This window comes from Pleurodeles waltl, chromosome 5 (genome assembly GCF_031143425.1).
Source record: "Pleurodeles waltl isolate 20211129_DDA chromosome 5, aPleWal1.hap1.20221129, whole genome shotgun sequence".
Lineage (NCBI taxonomy): Eukaryota > Metazoa > Chordata > Amphibia > Caudata > Salamandridae > Pleurodeles > Pleurodeles waltl.
Genome location: NC_090444.1, coordinates 202,546,452 through 202,571,674, shown reverse-complemented (window position 1 = coordinate 202,571,674; position 25,223 = coordinate 202,546,452). Strand labels below are relative to the sequence as shown.

At 44.3% G+C, this 25,223-nt stretch overlaps 1 protein-coding gene across 1 annotated transcript in view; it reads right to left on the bottom strand.

Moving 5' to 3' along the window:
- Positions 1–4,540: 4,540 nt before the first annotated feature.
- The window catches only part of LOC138295533 (spermatogenesis-associated protein 7 homolog), a 1,079,396-nt gene continuing 1,058,713 nt past the window's right edge, over positions 4,541–25,223 (bottom strand). The window contains exon 11 of the mRNA XM_069233895.1: positions 4,541–5,460. Coding sequence (XP_069089996.1) covers positions 5,344–5,460 — 117 coding nt within the window. The 3' untranslated portion in view covers positions 4,541–5,343. The remainder of the gene's footprint in view (positions 5,461–25,223) is intronic.

The window sequence follows — 25,223 nt, the reverse complement described above, 5'->3', positions numbered from 1 at the left end:
CTGTATGTCACTGCACAAATACAAGTCCTATCCTCACCGCAGATCACCAATGTTAGAAATTGGGTTTTTGGTTGGCAGTCAGGTTACCCTCTGTCCAAGCAAGAACCCTCACTCTAGTCAGGGTAAGTCACACACAATCCAAGATTATCCTGTGCCCACCCTCTGGTAGCTTGGCACGAGCAGTCAGGCTTAACTTAGAAGGCAATGTGTAAAGTATTTGTGCAATAAATCATACAAGAACACCATATAGCACCACAAAAATACACCACACAGTGTTTATAAAAATTTATAATATTTATCAGGATAATTGTAGGTCAAAAACGAATGAAGATGCAATGTGAAATTATAGAGATATCACTGGAAAGTGATATAAAGTGTCTTAAGTCTTTAAAAAAGCAAACAAAGTCTCTTTCAGGCACAAAGTACCTGGTTTGGAGTGGAAAACCTCTGCAAAGGGCCGCAGAAGAAGAGATCCGTGGAAAAACGGTGTGTGCGTCGATTTCTCCCCAGCACACACAGACTTGCGTCGTTATTTTTCACGCGGGGAAGTTGTGCGTCATTTTCCGGCGCGCGGACAGTCTCTTTCTGTGGGTCGCGGGGATTACCAGATGTCCCGGGTCTCTGCATGGATTCTCCGGCTTGTTTTCCGGCTGCACTTCGTTCCGCGGGGCTGTGTGTCGAAGTTTCGCTCTCACGGCAGGCGTCGCGTCGATTTCCCCTCTAGGAGTCGGGCTGCGTTGTCCTTGCGAGGCCGTGCGTCGAAGTTCCGGTCGCCCCGAAGGCGTTGCGTCGGTGTGCGGCGTTTTTCTCGCCACGGAACAAGCTTTGCGTGGAAATTTCGGCGCACAAAGAGTCCAAATGAAAAAGAGAAGTCTTTTTGGTCCTGACACTTCAGGGAACAGGAGGCAAGCTCTATCCAAGCCCTTGGAGAGCACTTTTACAGCCAGCCAAGAGTTCAGCAAGGCAGCAGGCCAACAGCAAGGCGGCAGTCCTTTGTAGAAAGCAGACAGGTGAGTCCTTTGAGCAGCCAGGCAGTTCTTCTTGGCAGGATGTAGGTTCTGGTTCCGGGTTCTTCTCCAGCAAGTGTCTGATGAGATAGAGCAGGGGCCCTGTTTTATACCCAAATGTGCCTTTGAAGTGCGGAAGACTTCAAAGAGTGGCTAAGAAGTGCTCCAGGTCCCCTTTCAGTTCAATCCTGTCTGCCAGGGTCCCAGTAGGGGATGTGGCAGTCCTTTGTGTGAGAGCAGGCCCTCCACCATCCCAGCCCAGGATGACCCATTCAAAATGCAGATGTATGCAAGAGAGGCTGAGTACCCTGTGTTTGGGGTGTGTCTGAGTAAATGCACAAGGAGCTGTCCACTAAGCCCAGCCAGACGTGGATTGTAAGGCACAGAAAGATTTAAGTGCAAAGAAATGCTCACTTTCTAAAAGTGTCATTTCTAGAATAGTAATATTAAATCCAACTTCACCAGTCCGCAGGATTTAGTATTACCATTCTGGCCATACTAAATATGACCTTCCTACTCCTTTCAGATCAGCAGCTACCACTTCAATACAGTATGAGGGCAGCCCCAATGTTAGCCTATGAAGGGAGCAGGCCTCACAGTAGTGCAAAACGAATTTAGGCGTTTTACACTACCAGGACAGGTAAACTACACAGGTATATGTCCTGCCTTTCACCCACACAGCACCCTGCTCTAGGGGTTACCTAGGGCAACATTAGGGGTGTCTTATGTGTGGAGAAAGGGGAGGTTTAGGCTTGGCAAGTACTTTTAAACGCCAAGTCGAGGTGACAGTGAAACTGTACACACAGGCCTTGCAATGGCAGGCCTAGGACAAGGAAAAGGGGCCACTTGAGTGGGTGACACAACCAGTGCTGCAGGCCCACTTGTAGCATTTAATCTACAGGCCCTAGGCACATACAGTGCACATTACTAGGGACTTATAAGTAAATTAAATAGTCCAATCAGGTATGGTCCAAGGTTACCATGTTTAAAGGGAGAGAGCATATGCACTTTAGCACTGGTTAGCAATGATAAAGTGCACAGAGTCTAAAAGCCAGCAAAAACAGTGTCCAAAAAGTGGAGGGAGGCAGGCAAAAAGTTAGGGGTGACCACCCTAAGTCTGTCAGGTCTAACAGTGACCTGTTTCGATTTACTGCTCTGTATGTTTGGTTAACTGAACCTAATTAATAAGATGGTAAACTGCTCAGTAGAACAGCTGTTTTCTTTGTACACAGACTAATATTTATGGCTCAGACAATGGGTTCTTCATTATCTCTTGGGCCTATTTTAGGTCCTGGGGTTTATGGCCAGAGAGGTCCTAGTGAAGAACATCATAAATTGCCTTTTTCTTTGGCAGGGGAGCCATGCCCTCAAGGGAAAGTTCCTATAAAACATTGTCCATAGCTGTTAGGTAGAACTGGTCTGCAGGTCCCACATTTGTAACTACGTGTGGAGAGGAGTTCTGAGGGATAAAGCCTGAACTGCGTTGCCCATTCCTAAGTATCTAGCTAAGGTGGTCAGAAGTGGATCTGGGTCTGAAGCTGGATTGAGACTTGAAGTGACACTTGAAATAGGGTGCTGGTGCTTGTGACTGGTCCTTGAGCCTCAGGTTGGATCTAGTTGAACAAATGTTGCCAGGCCCTGCACCAGAGTTTTCAGCATTCCACTCAGAGCGTCTAAGAGGGAATCGGAGCTGGGGACAACATAGATGTAAATCCTGAATTCTGTTATTAGTAGAGCTGGGAAGGGTTTTATTACTCTGTCTGGTTGTTCTTTTTTAAGTGGATCAGAGATATCTCGCCAAGGGAACAACCTATAAAGCATCCAGTGGAGATTTAACCCTGAGGAACAGATTGTCAATACCAACATAGACTCCTAGAGCACCAGCAAGACGGGTACTAATTTGTGTTTCCCCCATGGTCTTGCTTAGCAGAGAGAGTGACGGGTCACATACTTCTGCATTAAATGTCTTGTGGTTTAGGAATCTCTAAACAGCATTGCTTGATTCAGTAACCTTATATTCAAGATTGGTGTGGCTTGGTGCCTCTTTTTGCCTTCGGTTCTTTTTGTGCCTTTTGTAGCTCGGGAGAGACAAGGTGTCTTAACACTGGGAGAGAGAGGAGACTTTCTTTTGTAGCGAGGCTCTGTGCTTGGTCAGAGGTGCTCTCAAATGCCAGCTGCACAGCACAGGAACTGGGGTCTCCCAGAGGACTGGAAAAGAAGTCAGGACATGGATCTGTCTGCCGCTGTTTGGTTTCACAGTGCGAGTTTCCAGACATTCTGGAGCAAACTGAGACCTGGGCCCAAATATGATAGAGTTTTTTTCATTGGTGCCCGAACGGTGCGAACGGGTTCAGCAAACTACTGTAATTATATAAAGGTCTGTAGGCACAGCTCAAAATTGTGTTGCTATGCACTCCCCCTCTCAACGCACCTTCTGTTAACCCCTCCACCCCCCGGCTACGCAAACATTTGTGAATGGGCCCTGGTCTCCTTAAACTCCCCTACAGAGTGAGACTTGCTTCGGACTTAGGACGCAGAGCCCAGAAAAAAGACTGGCTCAATCCTATTGTGGAACTGTGGTTTGGAATACCAATGCTCAGATGAGAAGTTTGGCTAGATTTGAAAGTGCAGAAGATGAGTCTTAGGAGAGAAGAGGGTTTGGCTAATGAGGGCTTTCTGCTCCCAAATGATTTGTGCCCCTTTTCTAGACCATGACAGCTGCATCCAGTGGCAATAGGTGATCCGGTAAGAGGGCAAATAATGGAATGTCTGGTGCCCCAGTACTTTCACCTTTTGAGAGGTTGGTCACATAACTACTCAGCGCTCAGCAAGGCGAGGACCTGGGTAGAATGGCTCACTAGTTCATCAGCATGAAGTGATGCCAATGGGCAAGACCCGGTACTTGCTAACTAACTCAATTCCAATGATGAAATCCAATGCCTCTTGCCGGTTTGGTGCACCCCTCATTTTAAACACAAGCTAGGTGAACCTGGAAGGTCTTTGTTCTGATGGTAGCGCATACAGCTCCAAAGACTGTTCTCCGAACATGAGCAGCAGAGTCTTCAACCCCCAAGGCCACAGCGTGTTACTATATTGTAACAGCCACAGGCCTCTATGAAGGGTCTTCTAACCTCCCACCGACTCAGAATACAAAATGTCTACCTACAGGCCCATGTAAATTAGTGCAGTGTTACTTCATGTGCCCTTCCATCAAACCCTCAACCTAGCAAAACTGCTCATCCGTTTGTGCTGCAAAGCAGTGCAATGCTCTCAAGAACAAGGGTCTTCCCAGTTCAGTGCGTCTCTAGCTTACTAGGGGCCGCGCACCCACAGACGCAGCTCATTAAGTGGGTACGTCTCAGTCGCATTTCTTCTGTGTGCAACATTAGAGGCTTAGAACAACTTCTCCAATCACTCAATGTTAATAATTAAACAGGCAAGAAAGAGTATTGTTCCCATTTAGAGGGAAGTGTTTCCATGTAGTACAGCAGATTTAACATGTAATTAGAACACTAGAAAAAGCGGCTTATGTGACAATTAATTTTAAGGTTCAGTAGTGTTTGATTGAGTTTTAGGTATAACGTTAAAGAACAAAGCATAAAGGTAACCCACCCACACACACAACCTTGGGTGTAATAAGAGCTACTTATGTTCAATGAAAAATCATACCGAGCTACTGATATTATTAGTGTGATTGTGACCACGTCGGACAAGATGGTCACCCCATGCAAGATGACTAGGAGTGATCATCTCAGTTCGTCAGGCAGGTTTGCCAGCATTATTGAGAAAAGTTTTTTTTTCAGTTTAGAATTGCTTACCATTGTATATACATGACAGCTATAACTGCACTGCCTCTGGCACCAAGTTAATAATGATGGCAAAAAGCCTCCCCAGTACTTTTGATTTATCCCTCAAATATCAGCTTTAAATATATTTTGTAAATGCAATAAATTTTTCTCAAATATCAGCTTATGAGTTCTGAAAATACACACATTTTTTTCTCAAATACACATATTTCAATTTGTGATGCATATATTCAACCAAGCAAAAGCTTTCAATTTAATAGGCTGGGTGGCACACAGGAGAGCTACTGAGCGGTAGCTGGAGAGCTACCATTAGCTCACGATCTGCTCATTGGAGAAGCCTGTGCTAGAGTGTAGTTGTAACTGCAATGTGCCATGTATCACACATTTTCATATTTGTTGCCCTTGAATACTTGATTTTATATTCTTCGATATGTCCATCAAAAGACGTGTTCTTCCAGTTTGTCTTCTTCCAAGGATCTTTAAATGTCTAGCACATGGATACGAAGACGAGGGAAATTTTAGCACAAAGATCAAGCAGCGAGGTTGCTGTCATTGTACTGATATCCAACAGAGCTGATAGAGAAGTCTAATTCACAAGAGTTGGTAAGTTCATCAGTAAGTTCTTGTAAATATTTTTTCATCTTCCCCTAAAAAGAAAGAAAAACATAAAAACTTCACTTACAGTTTCCATATTGAACAACAACCATAGCTTTATTGGCTTTATGAATATATGTTTATTTCATCATGTTTAAATAGTTATCTTAATCACAACACTAGGCTTGAAAGATGGGGCAACATAGAAAGCCGAAAGTAATGTGTTTTGTTGGAGAAGAGTGCCAGCACCAATTCAGAATCCAAAATGAACACAAATAGCACTTTGAGCCACTACGTGTTACTTTTCGTAAAGGGGCGACTTCCACGAGTGGTACATGGGCGTTCCCAAGCTGCCATCCATGGTTTTCAAACTACAGCCCTACCTAGGATAATCTATGCACAGGACTTTGCACCACAAATGTATGTCTCCTTGAAGTAGGCATAACGTTGCAAAAAAACTTTTTTCCCCTAAAAATAAGAGAGAGCAGCAGCGCACCCTATGTTAGTTGACATGGTGCTGTTCTGCTCTCCTTAAAAAGCAAGACACCACAAAAACTTGGGTTACTGTACGGCGTTGTAAAACATAAGTACATTTGCCTCTTGGATTGGATTATTTCCAGGGAAGATTTTACCACACGATGAATACACATGGACCTTTAAGATTTTCGTAGATGTGTACATATTTCTTTGTGTATTTCTGTTTTTCTTTCGAATGCCCTAAAAATGAGGGCTGCGATTTACAAAGCCATAGTCAGTCCTAAAAGTAATTTTATGATCGAATGGATGATTTACAGCTTCTAAATATTTTTGAAATGCGATTTAGCAGAAGTATGCCCATTTTGCACCAAGGTAATATTATGTTTTCATAATATTATTCAGAGAGTAAATCCCATGCATAGGTTGGGAAATGGGTGGTTCAAGAAAAAGCTGGTCTTGAAAGCTATAAATGTAAGATTGCAATCCTTCACAAACATCTCACTAACCCTTTCCAATCCTGGAAATAGCTGCAGTTTACACCATTCAAGGGTTGGTTAGAGTCATTATCTTTAAATAGTCAGGAGGGAAGCAGAAGGCATATAGTGCAGATGCATCCAATGCAATACCGAAACACAACACGCACTGACACCCCCATTTTCATGCAATTTAAAAGCTTCAAGTGAAGCTTTCCTGATATATCCTGGAGTACATTAGGTAGTGAAAAAAGGTCCTTTGAATTATACTCAAGTGCTTTCTGTAGCAGACTTCAGTGCCTCGGTGGTCATTACATACAAGAAAACACTTCCCACGTATGTTTAAACGAAAGATAACACACATCCAACCGCACACCTATTCTGTGTAAGGTGCTACCTGTCTAAACAAGTGCTTCAGCTCCCCACATCAGTATAGTAAGCAATATACATAGCTACAGTACATTACAATGCCTTAAGTCCTTAGTAAAGGTTCCTTATACATAAGTTTTCACAAAAATGCCACCTCAGGACAGATATGAGATATACACACTGCAGAGGTGTTGATAGGTTATGTATGGATCAGTTAGATATGATCGGTACGTTAGGTATGTTGGGAATGGTAGGTGAGGTATGGTATGTAAGTTATGCTAGTTGAGATGTTAAAGGTATGGTAAATAGGAAGTAATGGAAGGTAGATATGGTAGGTTAGGTATGATGGGTTAGTTATATTAGGTTCTGTACGGTGGGTACGTTAGGTATGATAGGTTAGGTATTGTAGATGGATAGATGGTAGTCATGGAATGTATAGTAGGATAGTTATAATAGGTATATAGGGTTAGGTAAAGTAGGTTATGCATGGTAGTAAGTATGTATGGTAAGTAAATAGATGTGATTAGTAGGCGGATATGATAGGTTAGCTATGTTAGGTCATATATAATAGGTGGATTAGGCGTGGTAGGCATGACGGGTTAAGTCGTGTTGGATAAGTATGGTCGAATACGTGCAACAGTTTGGTGTGGTAGAATGGTAGTTGTTTAGGTATAATTATTAAATGACAAAGCCAGAGAAGCTGACCTTATTTTCCCGCATCCAGCTCTATAGGAAGTGACATCCCTGCACTTCTAGGAGCCACCTTTTTAGGAAGTGATATCACTGGTTTCCCACCAAAGCCACCTTTAAAAGAAAACCCATAGAAGCAGATCTTATTTCCCTGCATCCACTGCAAAAGGCAGTAACATCACTGCAGTTCGAACCTGACATTTATTGCTTCCTCCCTACTTAACTGCCCAGGATGTCCCACTATGCAGGTGACGTCAGTAAAGGATGGACACGGAAGGCGTTTTAGCTTTTTGGGCCTTGTCAGAAAGTGGGTTATTTATCTGAGAAAAGGTTACCTGCACCAACTTAATAATCATACCCTGGATGGTAGTCAAGACAATTTTCTGTGAGACTTTGCTTAGCCCCTGGCAGCTATGGCACTAGCACGAGTCAATTCTTTAAAGAAATGTGCTTTAATTTTAAGCAGTACAAAAAGTGAAAATCGAGATAATAGCACAATAAGCAAACAAATATGGAAAAACAGAACTAGACCGACACGTTTGTCCTAACGCGCCCTGTCTGCTGGAGGACTATGTGGCCTAGAAAGACCTGGGTGGTTGCAGCACCATAGTTGGTTGTAATCATATTCTGCACAGTGGATCCCTCCTAATATTGGTGTATTAACTCCTAAAATACATTGCTCCATTCCGAGCTTTGGTCTGTGCAGGAGTGTTGTAGCATGGCCAATGATGCAGCATGCCACTATTTAGTGGGTGAGGCCAATTTTAATACCACTTAGGGTTTCCCAAAGAGGGTGGGTACTTTGATTTAAATTTTACCACTTCCCTTTTTGTGGACTTTAGGTTATTGGTCTGGGAGGACAGTTGAGCAGTGGTACCAGTCACCCCTTTTCTTGTGAATATTGCAGGGTCACCATTAACAGGGGAGCCCTTGTGGTCAGGGTTGCCGCGTTAAATTGTCCCCTGAGCCCTAAGAGGTGAAACGGCTGTGCGGGGACCCCAGTCTGCAAGGGTAGACTGGCCTGCAGCAGCCTGGTTTGACTGTCCTTTCTTCCAGAGCTTCCGCAGATGGCGGTGGCTGGCAGACATTATGGCCCGGTGGGGCTCCAGTGAGTAGGGTACTTCCATTGCCAAAGTAAAGCAGTACCTGAACCTGCAGCAACAACTCCAGCATGGACCATTCTCATCACTCACTGGGGGTGCGGTGAGTCCGGCTCAGAGAGCTTTCAGGACCTCCCAGGTTGTGGACCAATTGCACAGTGGCCTTACTCAGTGGAGGATGGCAGTGGCAAGCGGGGCATGGGTCCAGGCAGCCTGGATCCCCTTGTCCCACCTAGGGGGCTCCAACAGGTCAGAGATCATGCCGTATCTCCCTCATTTCCTTTTTTGAACAGTCAACGGAGCTTACTTCTGTGTGACCATCATGCACCCCATGACTGAAGGACCCAATAATTTCTTACTCTTCCCTACATGCTGCAATTGCTTAGGTACTGGAGCTGCTTCCTGCTCTGCGCTGCTCACCTGCTGGACTTGCTGTTGGAACCTCTAGGAAAAGGCTTGTGGTACCCCTGCATTGGGAGAGTGCCTAATAAATGCCTAGGGACATATGGGCAAGTCATCTGGGCCATTCAATGCTCACATAATGCTTCCCATCACCCTTCTGAACAAGGATAAATCAAAGCTGCCTGATCCGTGCAAAACTATTATCTCACTCAGGACTGCTGCACATCTGGACTCCAGTTGAGCTTTCCTTTAGTGTCAGTACTATAGACGAGCCTTTTTGGACACAATACAGTGCCTCGAGGGATGGGCAACCTTCCCCAGCAAGTTAAACTATACTATGTCACACTGACATCGCCTCTGTGGGCGACTGGTTGGGCCCTCGGAACCCCTTATCCTCAACTATAATTGTGCAGCACGGAACTGCTTTGGCATTTCCTGTATATACCTAAGCAAATGATGCAGACCTACCTGCTGGGCGAGGATTATTACATAGACATTGGGTTCTAGCTCTCCTGAACCTAATTTCCACGTGTCCTTCTGTTGCCACAATACAAGCCTTGGCAAACTCTAGCCTTCGAGGGCTCTCAACTCTGCCCTTGCTGCCCCAGGGGAGGCGTCACTATGTTTCTTGGAGTTTGGCACCTTGGCATGACTATAACCACACAAATGTAAGGATGTGATGCCCAGCATAATTGGGTACATGTGCTTCAGAGGTCGAATCCTTTCACCCCAAAGGTCCTGCATTTTGACAACCCTACCAACTGCAATTTCTCCTGTTAGCTGCCAGCTACATTATCCTCTGGTGACCACAATGGAGTTGGGAAGCCAAATTCCAAGTTGGCAGCTATTACAGGGACCTGCACTTTCCTCAAAAGTAAAATGGATGCAATTGCTATTGATCTTGGCCTTCTTTGCGATGACCATAACAACCTAGCTGATAGTGTCTTGTACTGAAACCATGCTCCATGATATAACCAATGGTAAGAGAAATGCAAAGCAACCTCATGGATCTTGTGGGATCCCTCAAGAGAAGGGATGAGGACCCTTGAGTGATGGGTCTGCAGAAGTAACCTGAGAATAGTGAGACTAGCTGAAGGCACAGAGGGCCGGGACCCAGTTTGTTTTTATTGAAAATTAGATCAAGGGCATCATGCCTCCCTCCCCACATACTCACCCCTTTCTTTTCAGTTGAGAGGGCCCCACACGCCACCTACTCCCTGGCTTTGCACCTCCCCTGATACAAGCAAACCTCCCTAACTTCAAGGATCGTGATGAAATACTGTGTGAAACCAGGCGGATGACCTAATTAGAAATAGACAATAGTCTCATCATGCTTTTCCCTCATTACATTATTGCAGTCCAGCACCAATGCTCCTCTTTCCTTGGGGTGAAATTTAAACTCTGAGAGATGGGCCTGCAATATTCCCTATTATTCCACACAAAATGTAAAACATAGCAATTCAAAAATCCCATTTTATCAACAACCCATCTGATGTCAGGGACTGGATGACTGGGAACGCCCAAAGAACAGGAACTGACATAAAAGTGCTAGGCGCAGACCACCTTTTTCCACACACAGTGACCTCATCCCATCAGGGAGCCAGGTCTAGCAAGAAAGAGGATCACAAGTAGAGACTGCAAACTCTACTCGGTCTTCACATACCCCAAGCGAAGGCATACACACAAAGCAATGCTACAAGAATCAAATTTCTCGGCAACTGAAACATTGCACCTTCAGAAGCGCTGGCGAGGTCAGGTATTTTAAACAAATTATTCAGCTTTTGCCCAAGGGACATTCATCTGCATTAGGGTTGGGACCCCGTCTGTTGGAAATGGCCCTTTCTGCAGGGTTATCCACTAAAGTTTTGCCTTCCTCCTACTATTTTTCTGGTTCTCTTTTTGTTGGCTTTAGGACTCTGGGCACTTTGCTACTTCTAATCACTGCTAAAGTGCATGTGATCTCTCCCCTAAAACTTGGTATGATGGGCTTATACCTGTTTTGCATATTTAATGTATCTATAAGTCCCTTGTAAAGTGGTATACCATATACCCAGAGCCTGTCAATTAAATGGTACTATGGGCCTGCTGTGCTGATTGTGTAACCCACAGAAGTAGCCTTTGAAAGGAGGGGTTTAGCTGTGTATTGGATGTGTATTTGGACAGGTTGTTCCAATCCTCCCATCACCCGTCCCTTTCCCCCACTGCTGGCCCCAACAGCACATAACGCAAAACATTTTGCGCACTGGCTACAGCATTGGTATCTCATAGATACCTAGCGCCAACGCAGTGCCCAAACTAAAGTCTACTGCTTTTACTCACCCCTCATGGCCTACAAGTCAGACTTGACAGCATCTTTTGTATTGCCTCTACCAGCCCTTCCTTTACATTTATACATTACATGGGTCTTACAGTGTCAGACCACCTACTGTCCGCCCTTCCCAAATCTCAGTCTAACACATGCTTCCCTGCTAGAGGACGCATCATTTCGGAATACCTTGCACAAGAATGTAGCAAACTATTTTGAGCTTAACACTGACACAGATACTTATCATAACATAGATTGGGAAGCCTGGAAAATCATGCTGACGTGTACTGCTCTCCTGAGTGCAAGGAAAAAGTTAGAGACAGCTCTGCAAGCAATAGATAGTTCAGTGCTTTGCCTCAAGCAAGAAGCCACCTCCTGTCCGAATAACCTTTGACCTCTGACCATGGCCTGTACTAGTCATGGTGCAGTGCTCAAATGACTATTCTACATCAAAGCAGTCCTTGGATCGGGACTGCTTATTCGAAGTTTCAAGGAGAGTGGGTATTGCAGCTTGAATATCACAAATGATCAAACTGCTCCATACAGACCCCTGAGCAAGGGACGGGATGGGATGTTTTGTGTGTGGCCCTTTTAAATAAGCTGCAGCACCAGACAGCTATGCCCTTGCTCCCCTCATTTTTGCTCTGGCGTTGAAGCCTATGGCCATCTGCCTATGCCATGGAGCAAAGATGTGGGGTATTCCACTAAGCCACGGAACCCATGACATCTCCCTTTACGCTGACAACGTGTTATTCTTTTTCTGATACATTGTGGCTGATCGTGCGGACATAGTATGTGTGTTTTGCACCTTTCACTTGGTGTCTGGCCTAAAGGTAAAATTCCTGTTTCTTCCCTCTACTGCTCACCACCTCAGAGATCAGCCTTGACTGCGGGGGGAGGTCTCCTCCAAAGACAACCCACAAAATGCTGTTACCTCAGGATCCATATTAATCATGGAGAACGTGACCTGCTGGATGGTAAGATAATAACAATAGTAACAGCACTCAGGAGCCAAGTGGCCTTTTGGGAGGACTCTCACCTTGTCAGTAAATGGGAAGGTTGCCCTATCAAAACCGGTTATGTTGTCCAGGCCTTGACTTAGCTCTACTACTCGCTAAGCAGTTGGTGACCCGACATTGGAAGGAGAGCGCACCACCTCAGGTTTCTGTGTGGTGCCTATCAGTAGCGACAATGGCAGAAGTGAGAGCAGAGCTCTTCAACAAGAAGAGAGGAAGGGCCAGAAGACATGCCTCCTCTAGCAGGACTGGAACATGTTCCTTTTAGCCTTCCAGAGCTATGCTAGAGACTACACCCTCACTCCCTAGCTCTGACGGTAGATGTGTATAAATCCTATTACCTCCACTGCTATAGCGGTGATTTTCTTCCCCAGAACTCTTGGACTCTCTACATGACTGGCTTATGGTGGAGATAACATCACCAAACAGTTAATTGCTCTCTTTTAGTAACCCAAAATCATTGACTCCACTTTAACTATGTATTGGGTGGGGTCTGGCGGGGTTACAATAACCTGCCTTCCACATTCTATTGTTGGTGTATTGAACCAAGTTAATTTGTGTCACCCATCGGTGTAAAAACAAACCTTGAAGTGCTAATCCAGAGTCTTAGTTTACGTAACAGATCTTGATGTTGAGAGATTTCCAAAGGGATAGGTGTGCTGTGTTTCCAGCAACAAAACTCATGGCAAATGAGGCTCCAGTAGTACTGATAGATTGTCCTGATGAGGCGTGGCGGAAAGTGGCAACGGGTGTGTCTGGCATGTTTGAGTTGACTTGGGCAGGAAGTATGCCATAGTCTTCATGGATTATTACGCTATGTTGCCGGAGTAAGTTTGGTTAGTGAGATGAAATCCAAAGGAGTAATGGAGTACTGTGAACAGATACTGTAGAGCAAAGGTTATCCTGAAGACAGGACAATGGTCCACAATTTGTGCCTGAGGAGTCTGTGTCCTCTAATTCACAGTGGAGTTAAACACATGAGAACAGTTATAGGACATCCATGTGAGAATGGTCTGGTAGAGAGGTTCAATATGGAACTATAGAAAAACTCCACACTCGAACATTGGTTATTCGTCTTTTGTGTTATTGAACGGTCATAAGCAGGGCAAAAGTACTTTTTTACGGGATGGATGTGCAAAAGCAAAGTTCAAAAAGTTAACGAGATAAAGTTAGGAAGGATTGTACAAGAGAAACAGATGAAGTATGCTGAGGTGGAGAATGATAAATGTGTGAAAAGTGTGTGACTTTAAGGTAGGAGATTTTGTGTGTCAGGTTGCTTACAGGAGTGAACAAAGGTTCATCAAGCTGGTCCTCGCCTAAGCAAGTGGTGAAAATGGGAAAGCATACTATTGTGTTGGAAGGTGGGGAACAATTGGAATATGAGGAACATAGTGAAGTGTGTAGAAGTGAGTAACTGGAGAAATGGTGGTAAACTTCGGAGTGGACTGGACCAGTTATTATAACCTTATGGCGAGCAAACTAGTGGGAGAGATCAGTTATTGCTTCGGAAGGGTACCAACAGAAAAAGTTACCTTTGAGGTTAGATGACTATATATGACTGCATCAACTCTTGATCGCTTGCTAGATACATATGGGTTCGTGTATATATATATTTTTTTCTTCTATTGTTTGGTTCAGATGTTTAAAATTGTACATCTTAATATGTTCAATTTGCAAACTTTTGTATTAGCTTATTTTACTATGTTGTGTTACGAAACAGAAGTGGGGATATGTCAACTAAAAATTAATTTATGGAGAAAAAAAGATGAAAATGTGTTCCTGTAGTGAACCAGAATTTGAACCCTGAATCTGCTGTAACCGCATGCAGATGTTCATCCACTATGCCAAAGTGCCATTCTGTTGTATATTTTGTTATGTGAGAACTAAAAAAGAAGGCAGTGCTAGACCCCTCAAACTAATAGCTTAAGAGATCACAATTCTTAGTTTAAAGTCATAAAATCACTAATAGAATGAAAAACAGTATAAAGACCTTTATAGACCTTATCTTGAAATCAAACCCTAGACAAACCTCTTACTGTACTGGTTTGTTGATGTTGGTGCTTATTAACTTGTTCCATGTGTTGGACAGCTGGGATCCGTCTGACTCGGCAGAGCTCGTGTGGGGCGATCCCCAAGCAAAGATCTACCACTAGACACCAGGCACCAGGGTGGGGGGAAGAGCTTGTGCTCCCCCTTTGCGGGGAAAAATCAGCCCACTAGGCACCAGGGGCCTTTTTCTGTTCCTTTAGGAGTGGGGGCAGCCCGGAATGGGCACTGCAATGCCCCCACACCTTCCCCCAAAAAATTACACAGCCTTTCTGCCCCCCCCCCCGGGGGCAGATGTGGGTTATTACTCCCATATCCCCCCCCAGGGGGCAGACAACCCACTAGACACAGAGTGGGCCTGCAGCACTGATTGTGCCACTCACTTCAGTAGCCCCTTAACCTTGTTTCAGGCCTGCCATTGCAAGGCCTGTGTGTGCAGTTTCACTTCCAATTCGACTTGGCATTTAAAAGTACTCGCCAAGCCTAAAACTCCCCTATTTCTACATATAAGTCACCCCTAAGGTGAGCCCTAGGTATCCCCTAGGGCAGGGTACTGTGTAGGTAAAAGGCAGGACATGTACCTGTGTAGTTTACATGTCCTGGTAGTGTAAAACTCCTAAATTTGTTTTTACACTACTGTGAGGCCTGCTCCCTTCATAGGCTAACATTGGGGCTGCCCTCATACATTGTTTGAGTGGTAGCTGCTGATCTGAAAGGAGTAGGAAGGTCATATTTAGTACGAACAGAATGGTAATACAGAATCCTGCTGACTGGTGAAGTTGGATTTAATATTACTATTCTAGAAATGCCACTTTTAGAAAGTGAGCATTTCTCTGCACTTAAATCCTTCTGTGCCTTACACTCCACATCTGGCTGGGTTTAGTTGACAGCTCCTTGTGCATTCACTCAGACACACCCCAAACACAAGATAATCAGACTCACTTGCATACATCTGCATTTTGAATGGGTCTTCCTGGGTTGGGAGGGTGGAGGGCCTGCCCTCACACAAAGGACTGCAACACCCCCTACTGGGACCCTGGCAGACAGGATTGAACTGAAAGGGGACCTGGTGCGCTTCTAATCCACTCTTTGAAGTCTCCCCCCACTTCAAAGGCACATTTGGATATAAAAACAGGGCCTCTGCCCTACCACCTCAGACACTTCCTGGAGAAGAAACCTGAACCAGAACCTGCACCCTGACAAGAAGAATTGCCGGCTGCCCGAAGGACTCACCTGACTGCTTTCTGAAGAGGATTGCTGCCTTGCTGTTGCCCTGCTGTCTTGCTGCTCTCTTGCTTTGCTGTAGAAGTGCTCTTCAAGGGCTTGGGTAGAGCTTGACTCCTGTTCCCTGAAGTCTCAGGACCAAAAAGTCTTCTCTCCTGCAGCTGAAATCCCCGTGCAGTGAAAATTTGACGCACCGCCTGCCAAGAACGACGCACAGCCTGCTCGCTGTGAAAATTTCACTGCAAGCTGAGTCCAGAAAGCCACAGCCCGACTTTGCAACAGAAGATCGACGCAGGTCCAGTGACGTGACCAGAACTTCAACACACAGCCTTACTGGATCGACGCGAGCCGACTCAGAATGACGCCCCCTTACTTCCTGAGAGGAATCGACGCAGCGCCTGCTGCGCAGAAGAAAATTCCATGCATCGCCTACCGGAATTGGTGCAGCCGCTGTGACTTAGCTCCGCAAGCCCAGGATTCAACGCATCTTCCCTGGGGCGTCTGAAAACCCCGCAACCCTAAGAGGATCCAAATCTGCACGCCGTAAAATGACGCAACGTCTTCCCGCTTGGAAAATAACAACGTAAGTCTGTGTGCGAAGGGGCGAAACCAACACACACTCACCGTTTTCCACGCATCCCATCCTCTGCGGTCCGGTGCAAGAATTTTTCAACGCAAACCAGGTACTTTGCCCTGCAAGAGACACTTGTTGTTTCTAGGGGAACTTAAGACACTTTTTATTGCTTTTACAGTACAGTAATCTTTTAACTCTAAAGACACTTGATATCACTTTCAGTGGTATCCCTTCATGTGCTTATTTCATCTTTAATCGTTTTGACCTGCATTTATTCATATACATATTATATATTTTTCTAAACACTGTGTGGTGTATTTTTGTGATTTTATATTGTGGTATTGTATGATTTATTGCACAAATACTTTACACATTGCCTTCTAAGTCAAGCCTGACTGCTCAGTGCCAAGCTACCAGAGGGTGCGCACAGGATAATTTGGATTGTGTGTGACTTACCCTGACTAGAGTGAGGATCCTTGCTTGGACCGGGGGTAACCTGACGGCCAACCAAAGACCCCATTTCTAACAGAGAACCTACAAACCCTATATATTCCTGCAACCAGAAGGGACCAGCGGAAGTAATGGTATATCACTTTTGTCGACTGACCATTGGGACAAAAAGTTACAGATGAAAATTTTGTCACAAATGCTTGTTTTTTCCCTACTCATTTTCAATATTTCTTTATTTCAGGAGTTATTTTCCTTGGGAAAATCTTGAGGCATCTACACATATGACCCCTTGCTGAATTCGGAATTTAGTCTAATTTCAGAAATGTGTAGCTTTTCTGAATCACCCATGGGTTTCACACTGGTTTCCACCACAAACTGGAAGTTGGTTGAGACCACAAAAATAGGCTACCTCTTAGAAAATTGTCAAAACTGTGCTAAAAAATTAGGTTTGGGTTTTTGATTCAGCTCTGCATGTTCCTGAAAGATGGGACAATGGTGACTTTAGTATAGCAAACCGTTGATGGATGCCATTTTTAGGGAAAAAACAGACACTTTTATCTGGAGCACCTTTCCCTTATCTTTCTCAAAAAGCTCACAATATTGCTATATTTTGCCTATTTTCTCAGTCCCCAGAATGTTGGGGGGAAAAAGACGCAAATTTGGTGTGCTTGGCTTATGTGAACAAAAAGTTTTGGAGACCCAAGAGAGAACTACCCCAATATGCCAAAGAAAGGCTCAGCACTGGGGAAGAATGGGGGGTGGGGGGAGGGGGGGCTTAGCAGTGAAAGGGTTAATGTTATTATTAAAGAAAAGCATCTAAATGCAATTTTATTAATAAATCATGATTTACTTCTCTTTGATGGCTAGATTTTTTTAATAGAACATGCTGTGAAGTGTAAGCAACAAGCATAGATAATTTACAACAGTAATAATATATATGAGTGTGATTATATTATGATCATCATTATTATTACTATTAATATTAAAGGGCTTCTTTGCTAAACATGCTGCATTAACGATACTAACCTGTACCTTCAAAGAAGAGTACTATGTAAAGGTATCCGAAAGTGAGGTTTGCATTGTAAGTGGTGGTCTTAAAAGACATACTAAGCAACATATTTCATAGTAGTTACTCATGACAAAGGTTCAGATTGTTTGTCACTCCTTTAAGATAGCCTGTGAGAACATCTATACTTAGTAAACAAAAAAGCTGTAAGTTCAACCACGTGATATCATGACAACAATGTCAAGCAAATTAACACTCAAGGGTGATTAGTGACTAGCGCTGTGCCTTTAGTTTATGATTGGCCTAGGCACCCAAACAGCAAGTAATAACACCGTAAATAACCAATTAAAATGTAACTGTGCCAGCAGAGTGAACAGATCAAATAACACAAACCAGAGGCCATATTATGAAAAGTGCGACAGTGGCACAAATGAGGAAACACTGTGCCTCAGCGCTTGCGCCATATTAAAGACGCCTGCCTTCAAGCAAGTGAGTTTTGCACTAACTGTGTGGCAAATTTGAAGTGGAGCACAATCAGTGCGACCCTGAGGATACCCCCGGAATGCCGAGAAAGGGGGTTCTAGCAGGTGGGTTCAATCATTCACTGCAACTGCCTGCAGGGAGCTCTCTGTTCCCTTTCGTAATGCAGATCGGGATGCTGTGTGCAAAGTGAAAGGCAGATGGCTGCTTCTGGCATCCTGTCTGCCTTTTACTACTTCACTTACAGCGCATGCAAGCTTGCTTCTGCACTAGGGTCAGGGCCTGAACTGCAATAAAGCGCACTGACCTGAGCTGGACCGAGTCAAAGTTGTGCCATGTGAAAGACCAAATTAGTGTGCCCTATATATAATAAATAAATGTCCATCTTTCAATTGCAAGCTAACTGATGTGTTAGAAATATAGGTTAACAAAATAACTACTTGAGTTTGTAGACCGAATCTAATCCCAACACAAATTGGACAATGTAACCATCGTCAAAATGTAATGGACGTGAATGACAGTCCATTCAAGCAGTGGTAAACTTTGGAAAACACATGAGTCAGTGGCTGAAGAAGGCTGACCCAAAACCTTCTCTTTCTCGCTACACTTCTTTTTGAAGTATAAAGTTGACATATTTTGCAAAACAACCATCTGAAAAGTCTACTCAAACTACTGAAAGTGAGGCAACCACATATCAGTGGCAGACCCTGCATGATAAAAATGTGAATGCATAACTTATTAATAAAAATAATAATGGATAATTTAATATGCATTATTTCATGTCGCTTCAGATTGCGATAACCTATCACTATACTGTCTTGGTACAGTAAGTAAAGTACATGCAAAGCTTTTTCAAAATGTGTGCATTGGCTTGTTTAAATAGGGCAGATTTGCAAAAATAAATAGTGCAATCAAAGTTGATCAACTCTGTTGTGCTAGGTGGATAAACCAGCGCAGAACCATATTTGCTAAATATAGCTTGCTGCTGCTGTCTTCTCCTGTGCTGTTGCTCTTTAAGTCTGCCTAGTGCCAGGCACATAGCTTTGACCGGGTGTACCAGGTGCAGACCTTGACAGTGTACCATATCATAGTTAAAATGAGATGCAGCCGAAAACTTGTGCCTTCCCTGCGGGCAATGTGTTAGTGAACAATCATATGAGATGACCCTTAAAAGTCAGGAAAATATCTTGGAAGTATCTCTGAGTTTTCTATATTCCTGGTTAGTGATTGACATTTTTAGCTCTTAGACTGCCTGCATAGTGGCCCTGATTGTGGATCCTGAATTGTGATATGATCAGTGGGCTAAGGTAAGTTGATCCATTTCTGGGTGAACACTCCTATAGTTTCATAGTCTGATGGGTATTGTTGAGACAGTTGTTTTACTTTTTGGTGCAGCTCTTGGGTTTGTAGGTTTTAAGTTGTGTCTTTTGGTTGAGCGTTTGATTGACGATTCATGGTGATCAAGAATGTTAGAGGGAGGGTACCTCCCTCTGGGACCCAACCTTAAAGTCTCCCAAAGGGTGGCGTGCCAGAGGACTAGAAAGCTTAGGTGAATGTGCTATTGCATGCAGTTTTCCACTCTGTATGTTGACTGTTGATAATGGTCTAGGTGTGAATCAGGTTTCAAGAGAAGCCCTCTTCCACATACAAAGTTAATGCATGTCTGCTCTATCCAGGACAGGGCATGTGTAACCCAAGACGTGAAGTTTTGGGATCATGGTTCACAGAAGGTCTAAGTTTATAGCATGAAATGTGCTTCTTATTTAGATAATTGGCTGAAGCCTATGTTATCCATGCCCACTATGATTTCTTGGACACAAGAGTTGGTCAAGTCCAAGTGATTTAGGTGCTATGGTCATCTAGAATCAATGCTTCCTTTGAGAGAGTTAAGATGTGTTATGCCAGGATGATGAGGCCTGAAAGGAAGGTGGGTTATTCCTTTTTGTTTTGTAAGGGATTAAAAGATGAGAAATTGCTGGTGTGACAAGTTGGGTTGCTAACATTTAGGTCAAACAAGAGCCACAATCCCTTGCAGGGTGAACCACAAAAAGTCACTAAATTAGTCTGTGCTTATCTCTGGGTAGCTTGGCACAAAAAGCAGTCAAGCTTAACTTAGAGGGCATTGTGTAAAGTATTTATGCAGCACACAAACAGTAATAAAGTAAAAACACAACACAACACAAGAAAAATCCCATACCAATTTATAAAAAACATTTTAATAAATTATTCGACACCAAAGTGACAAAAATCCAATCCAATCCTGCAATAAAACAATCCTGCAAGCAAAGTAGGCACTCTTCCACCATGATGCAAGGGTGCCTGCATTGGTACTAACCAGCCAGAAGGGCACCAGCACAGGGGGAAAGGCAAGAATGTGCTGTATTGACTTAAATACAGCACATTCTTGCCCTTTCCCTGTCACTCAGTGCAGTGCCTGAAGACAGTTCTAGGGGATTGAATACCACTTTGGCAAAGGGCCGCTGAACAGGATTTGCTGCTGCAAAGAAGAATGTAGCGGGAGAACCTGAGAAGTCAGTCTGACCAGTGATACATCTTAGGCAGATAGGCAAGCAAGTTGGCCCGAACTCCTTCTGGTTCTAAGAGCAGTTTTTTGGCCAAACATTTTCTTAGTTCTCATGTTTGCATTTTGGCTATCTGGCTATCTTTATCACCACAGCCAAGGGTCCAGGACAGGTGGGACACCACTTGGGAGTTCAGAACTCACTCAGGCTGAGTCCAGGTGCAGGTTCAAGGTGGTAGGAGCCTTTTGTGTACCTGTGACTCTGAACAGTCACTAGCCCTTGGAATCATTCTGCTTATACTGGGTTCATGTGAAGATGCAGGGCTCAGCAGCAGAGCTGGCCTAATAGGGTTGAAGGCAGACTCCAGGCAGCAAAGCAGTCTTTCCAGGTACAGCAACGCAGCCTTATAAAGTGCACAGCATCATGCAGTCTCTGAGAGTCCTTCGGCAGGTTCAGGAGTGAACTGAAGAGTGAGTCTGGGGGTCTTATTTTTATGCCTGATGTCCTTGCCTCTGGAAAGAGAGAGAAGCTTCTAGAAAGTTTCTTTGAAGTGCATGGAATTTCCTGACTCCTCTGCCCTAGCTCCAAGCTGGCTGCAGTGACAATGTGGAGGTGATAAATCATTTGTATGAAGGCAGAGCACAACCTATTCAGTTGTAAATGGGACTGTGCTCAGCCCCACCCGCTCTCCTGCCAGCAGATGGCCTATTTAGGCCCACCTGATCTCTCTATTACATGACTGTCTGGAAGGAATTCACAAAGTTTGTCAGTTACACCCAGTCATGTGACTCAAGACAGTCTGCAGGCACAAAATGGCTAGGGGCAGGAAATGCCAACTTACTAAAAGTAAAAAATACACAGGGCTACCCAATATTCCTAAAGGAACTTGGTATAGGCAATTGTCAAGAAAATACATTTTCCTGGAGGAATTACTTAAACACACTTTCTCAAATCAAATCACATTGATCAAATAGATCCACTACTCCCAGAAAAGAGAATGAAAAAAATTAATAATTACTATCTGTATGTATTATTAGAATGGATTATTTAAAACAACCCTTACACAGTTGCTAGAGTTTCATGTGTACACATATATATATATATATCAGTTTGTCTATCAACACTGTACACATTACATAGGGATCCAACACAGTTGATAGTCAAGGTCCAAGGATCCTAGAGAGATGTCCACCCCCTTGACAACAACAGTTTCATAATACACAGTCCCAAATCCTTTATCTAAAATTACACTGTGACATGTCGATGAGGAGGGACTGTTGACTTTTCAGTCTCCAGTGGCGCAGGAGTCCACAAGACCATCATCAGGACTCAAAAACAAAGACTCTCATGCAGGAGACAGCTGTCGTCTGCTTTCGTGACTCCCGAATCAGTGGTATAGAATAGTCAGCACAAATGCTTGTGCTGTTTGTGCTGACTATTCTATAGTCATGTAGTTGAATTGTAAATATACAGGATCAGGGTGAACGTGTGTCATTTACATCAGCTTACTGAGTCAAATAGATCTTGAGTTGATCCCGTTCTTTCAACTCTGAGTCCGGATGATGGTCTTGCAGACCGAAATGTCGACAATTCCACCTCATTGACATGTCACAGTGTGACTTAAGAATAAGGTTTTGGGACTCAGGGCAAATTCAGAGACAACAGACAGCATAGTGGCCCTTTCTTATTTAATACAACAAGTCTTTAGCAAAAAGACTCCCCCTCTTTACACTTATTTTGTGGACTATTCCACAACATTTGATTCCGTGGTCAGAAACCATCTGTGGAAGAATCTCCAAGGCTGGGGCATTCATGGTAATTGGCTGAGGTCTATAGTTTTACTCTATACAGCAACTTGGGTAAGAGTTAGGCTGTCCGCAACAGCACTAAGCAGGAAGTTTCCCATGGACAACGGGCTGAAGCAAGGCTGTGTCCTTGCCCCACTCCTCTTCAATCCATAATTCCATAATTACACTGCTCCAGTGTGCTGCCGACATTGTCCTGTTAGATCATTCCAGAAGGGGACTTCAAAAAGCATTATCCACTCTCCATAATTACAATGAGGCAAACATGATGAGGGTGAACGTCTCAAAGACAAAGGTAAAGCCTGGGAAAGCCTCAAAAAATTTGAGCCACTGCTGAACTATGGGACCCCTAAAGATCATCGGGGAAAAATCATACAACTATTTAGGGGTTCTGGCTGACAGTGAACGCGCGTTCTAAAGTCCACCTTTGCCATCTTAAAACCAAGGCTGAACTGATAACCACAAGAGTTTGCCAGCTTAACAACCTGATGGAGAGTCCCTCCTCAGTTCCCATTTGATGCGTGCTTAGAGCCACTCTTCTGCCAGCACTAAATTATGCCTATGAAGTCTTTCCAGGGCAGCTCATTAAATCAGTGGATCAACTTCAAGTCAAAGCCTATAAGAGAGTGTTCAAGTTGCCCCAGTACATCAGAGGCTGCTTAGTAAGACTTGAACTAGGTCTAGAAAGCCAGAAGTGTACCCACATGGGCACATTTTTAAAATACTACTAGAGGGCAGCCAAAGTGCTGTCTAATACAATGAAATCGGTAATTTACCTTATTTTGAACCTAAAAATGAATCCCTGTTCGATTTTAGCCACTGCATTTCAGTCTCTTCAAATTGATCAGACAGCCTTAGATATGCTGCTCCTCACACAATCTGTCTTTAAAGCGGTTCTAAAAAAGCAGACCAGATCCATTTCTATGGCAACTGACTTGGCTAAACTGAATAGCACACTGGTGGTAGTGGCTATGGCACCATCTTAATATATATATATATATACCAAACCGTTGACTGACCAGCCGTACTTAAAGTGCGCAAGTGGGAAAGCCTGCCTGTCACAAATCATGGCTGCAAAGTTGATGGCCCTTAAAATTAAAGAGATTAACCCATAACGGCTCTCCCTTGCCATGATTACTAACTGCAGGCGCTGCAGATATAAAACTGAATTGTTTAGCCATCTACTCAGTTGCTGCGGGCACTGAGGAACACACGTCGCACTTTGCTCAAACCTCTCTTTTTAAGCCATCGCATAAGAACCTGTGTGCAAGCGGGGAACTTGGTTTTTACATTGAAAGAACCGACTGACATAGCTAAATTTGGAAAATGTACCTACCAACTACAAAAATTGCTGAATGATAGCATTAAGAATACCCAGACTGTGGACTAACCGAGTTCATACTGCCTTTGTGATAGTCTTTTTACAGGAAATAAGTGACTGTCGGTTAGTAGCTAAACCAGGGTCTCTTTGCACGTGCCACTTCAATGTAAAAGACTCTGCTTGTTTGACCTGCTTGTTTGCACCTTCTTTTTTTTATTAGAAAAACTATTATTTCTTGATGTTTTGTATTATTATTTTCACTCAGTGTCTCCTTTTTCTTGTTCTACACTATATTCTGTCTATAACAATGCAGGAATCTGCGACAGAGCCCTGCACTGGGTCACCTCCTTTCTCACTGGCAGAACCCAGAGAGTCCGCCTCCCCCCATTCCGCTCGGAGGCCACAAAAATCATCTGCGGCGTACCCCAGGGTTTGTCCCTCAGCCCAACCCTCTTCAACGTATACGTGGCCCTGCTCGCTAACATCGCCCGATCCCACAACCTCAACATCATCTCATACACCGACGACACCCAGCTGATCCTCTCTCTCAACAAGGACTCCGCCAAGACCAGCCTCCACGAAGGAATGAAGAGGAGCCACCTCAAACTCAATTCCGACAAGACAGAAGTCCTCATCTTCGGCTCCACCCCCTCCACATGGGATGACTCCTGTGGCCTGCCCCTCTCGGAGGCGCTCTGACTCCCATCGACCAGGCACGCAACCTAGAATTCATCTTGGACTCCCCATTATCCATGACCCAGCAAGTCAACGCTATCTCATCCTCCTGCTTCAACACCCAAGCCCTCGTAAGCAGCAAACTGGACTATGGCAATGCCCTCGACGCAGGAACCACGGCCAAACTCCAGAAGAGGCTGCAACGCCTCTGCACGCCTCATCCTGGACATCCCTGCCACTGTCACATCACAGACCACCTGAGAAACCTGCACTGGCTCCTAGTCAACAAGAGACTCACCTTCAAACTCCTCAACCATGCACACAAAGCACTGCACAATACTGGACCAGAATACCTCAACAGACGGCTCTCCTTCTACACCCCGATCCAGCATCTCCGCTCCGCCGACCTTGCCCTTGCAACCGTCCCATGCATCCACAGAACTACAACCGGCGGTAGATCATTCTCATGCCTCACCGCCAAAACGTGGAACACTGTTCCCACCCACCTGCGCCAGACCAAAGACCTCCTTACCTGCAGGAAACTTCTCAAGACCTGGCTGTTTGAACAGTAGCAGCACCTCCCTCCTCCCCCACTTACCCCCTCTCTCTCCTCAGCACCTTGAGACCCTCATGGGTGAGTAGTGCGCTTTACAAATTCCTGATTGATTGATAACTACTTCGAATTTATGCACATTTTTTGAGTGTTTTTCTAGAGCGCCTACGCGATTACTGGTCAGTGACCACAATAGAGGCCTTCTGTAGTAACTACCTTAATGCACGAAATCTACTCATTTGACCTTGCTCCCTCGCGCTCTGCTTTCTCTTGGAAAGACAATGATACACTGATGATGTGCATTACTGTCCTCCATTCCTTTTTATCG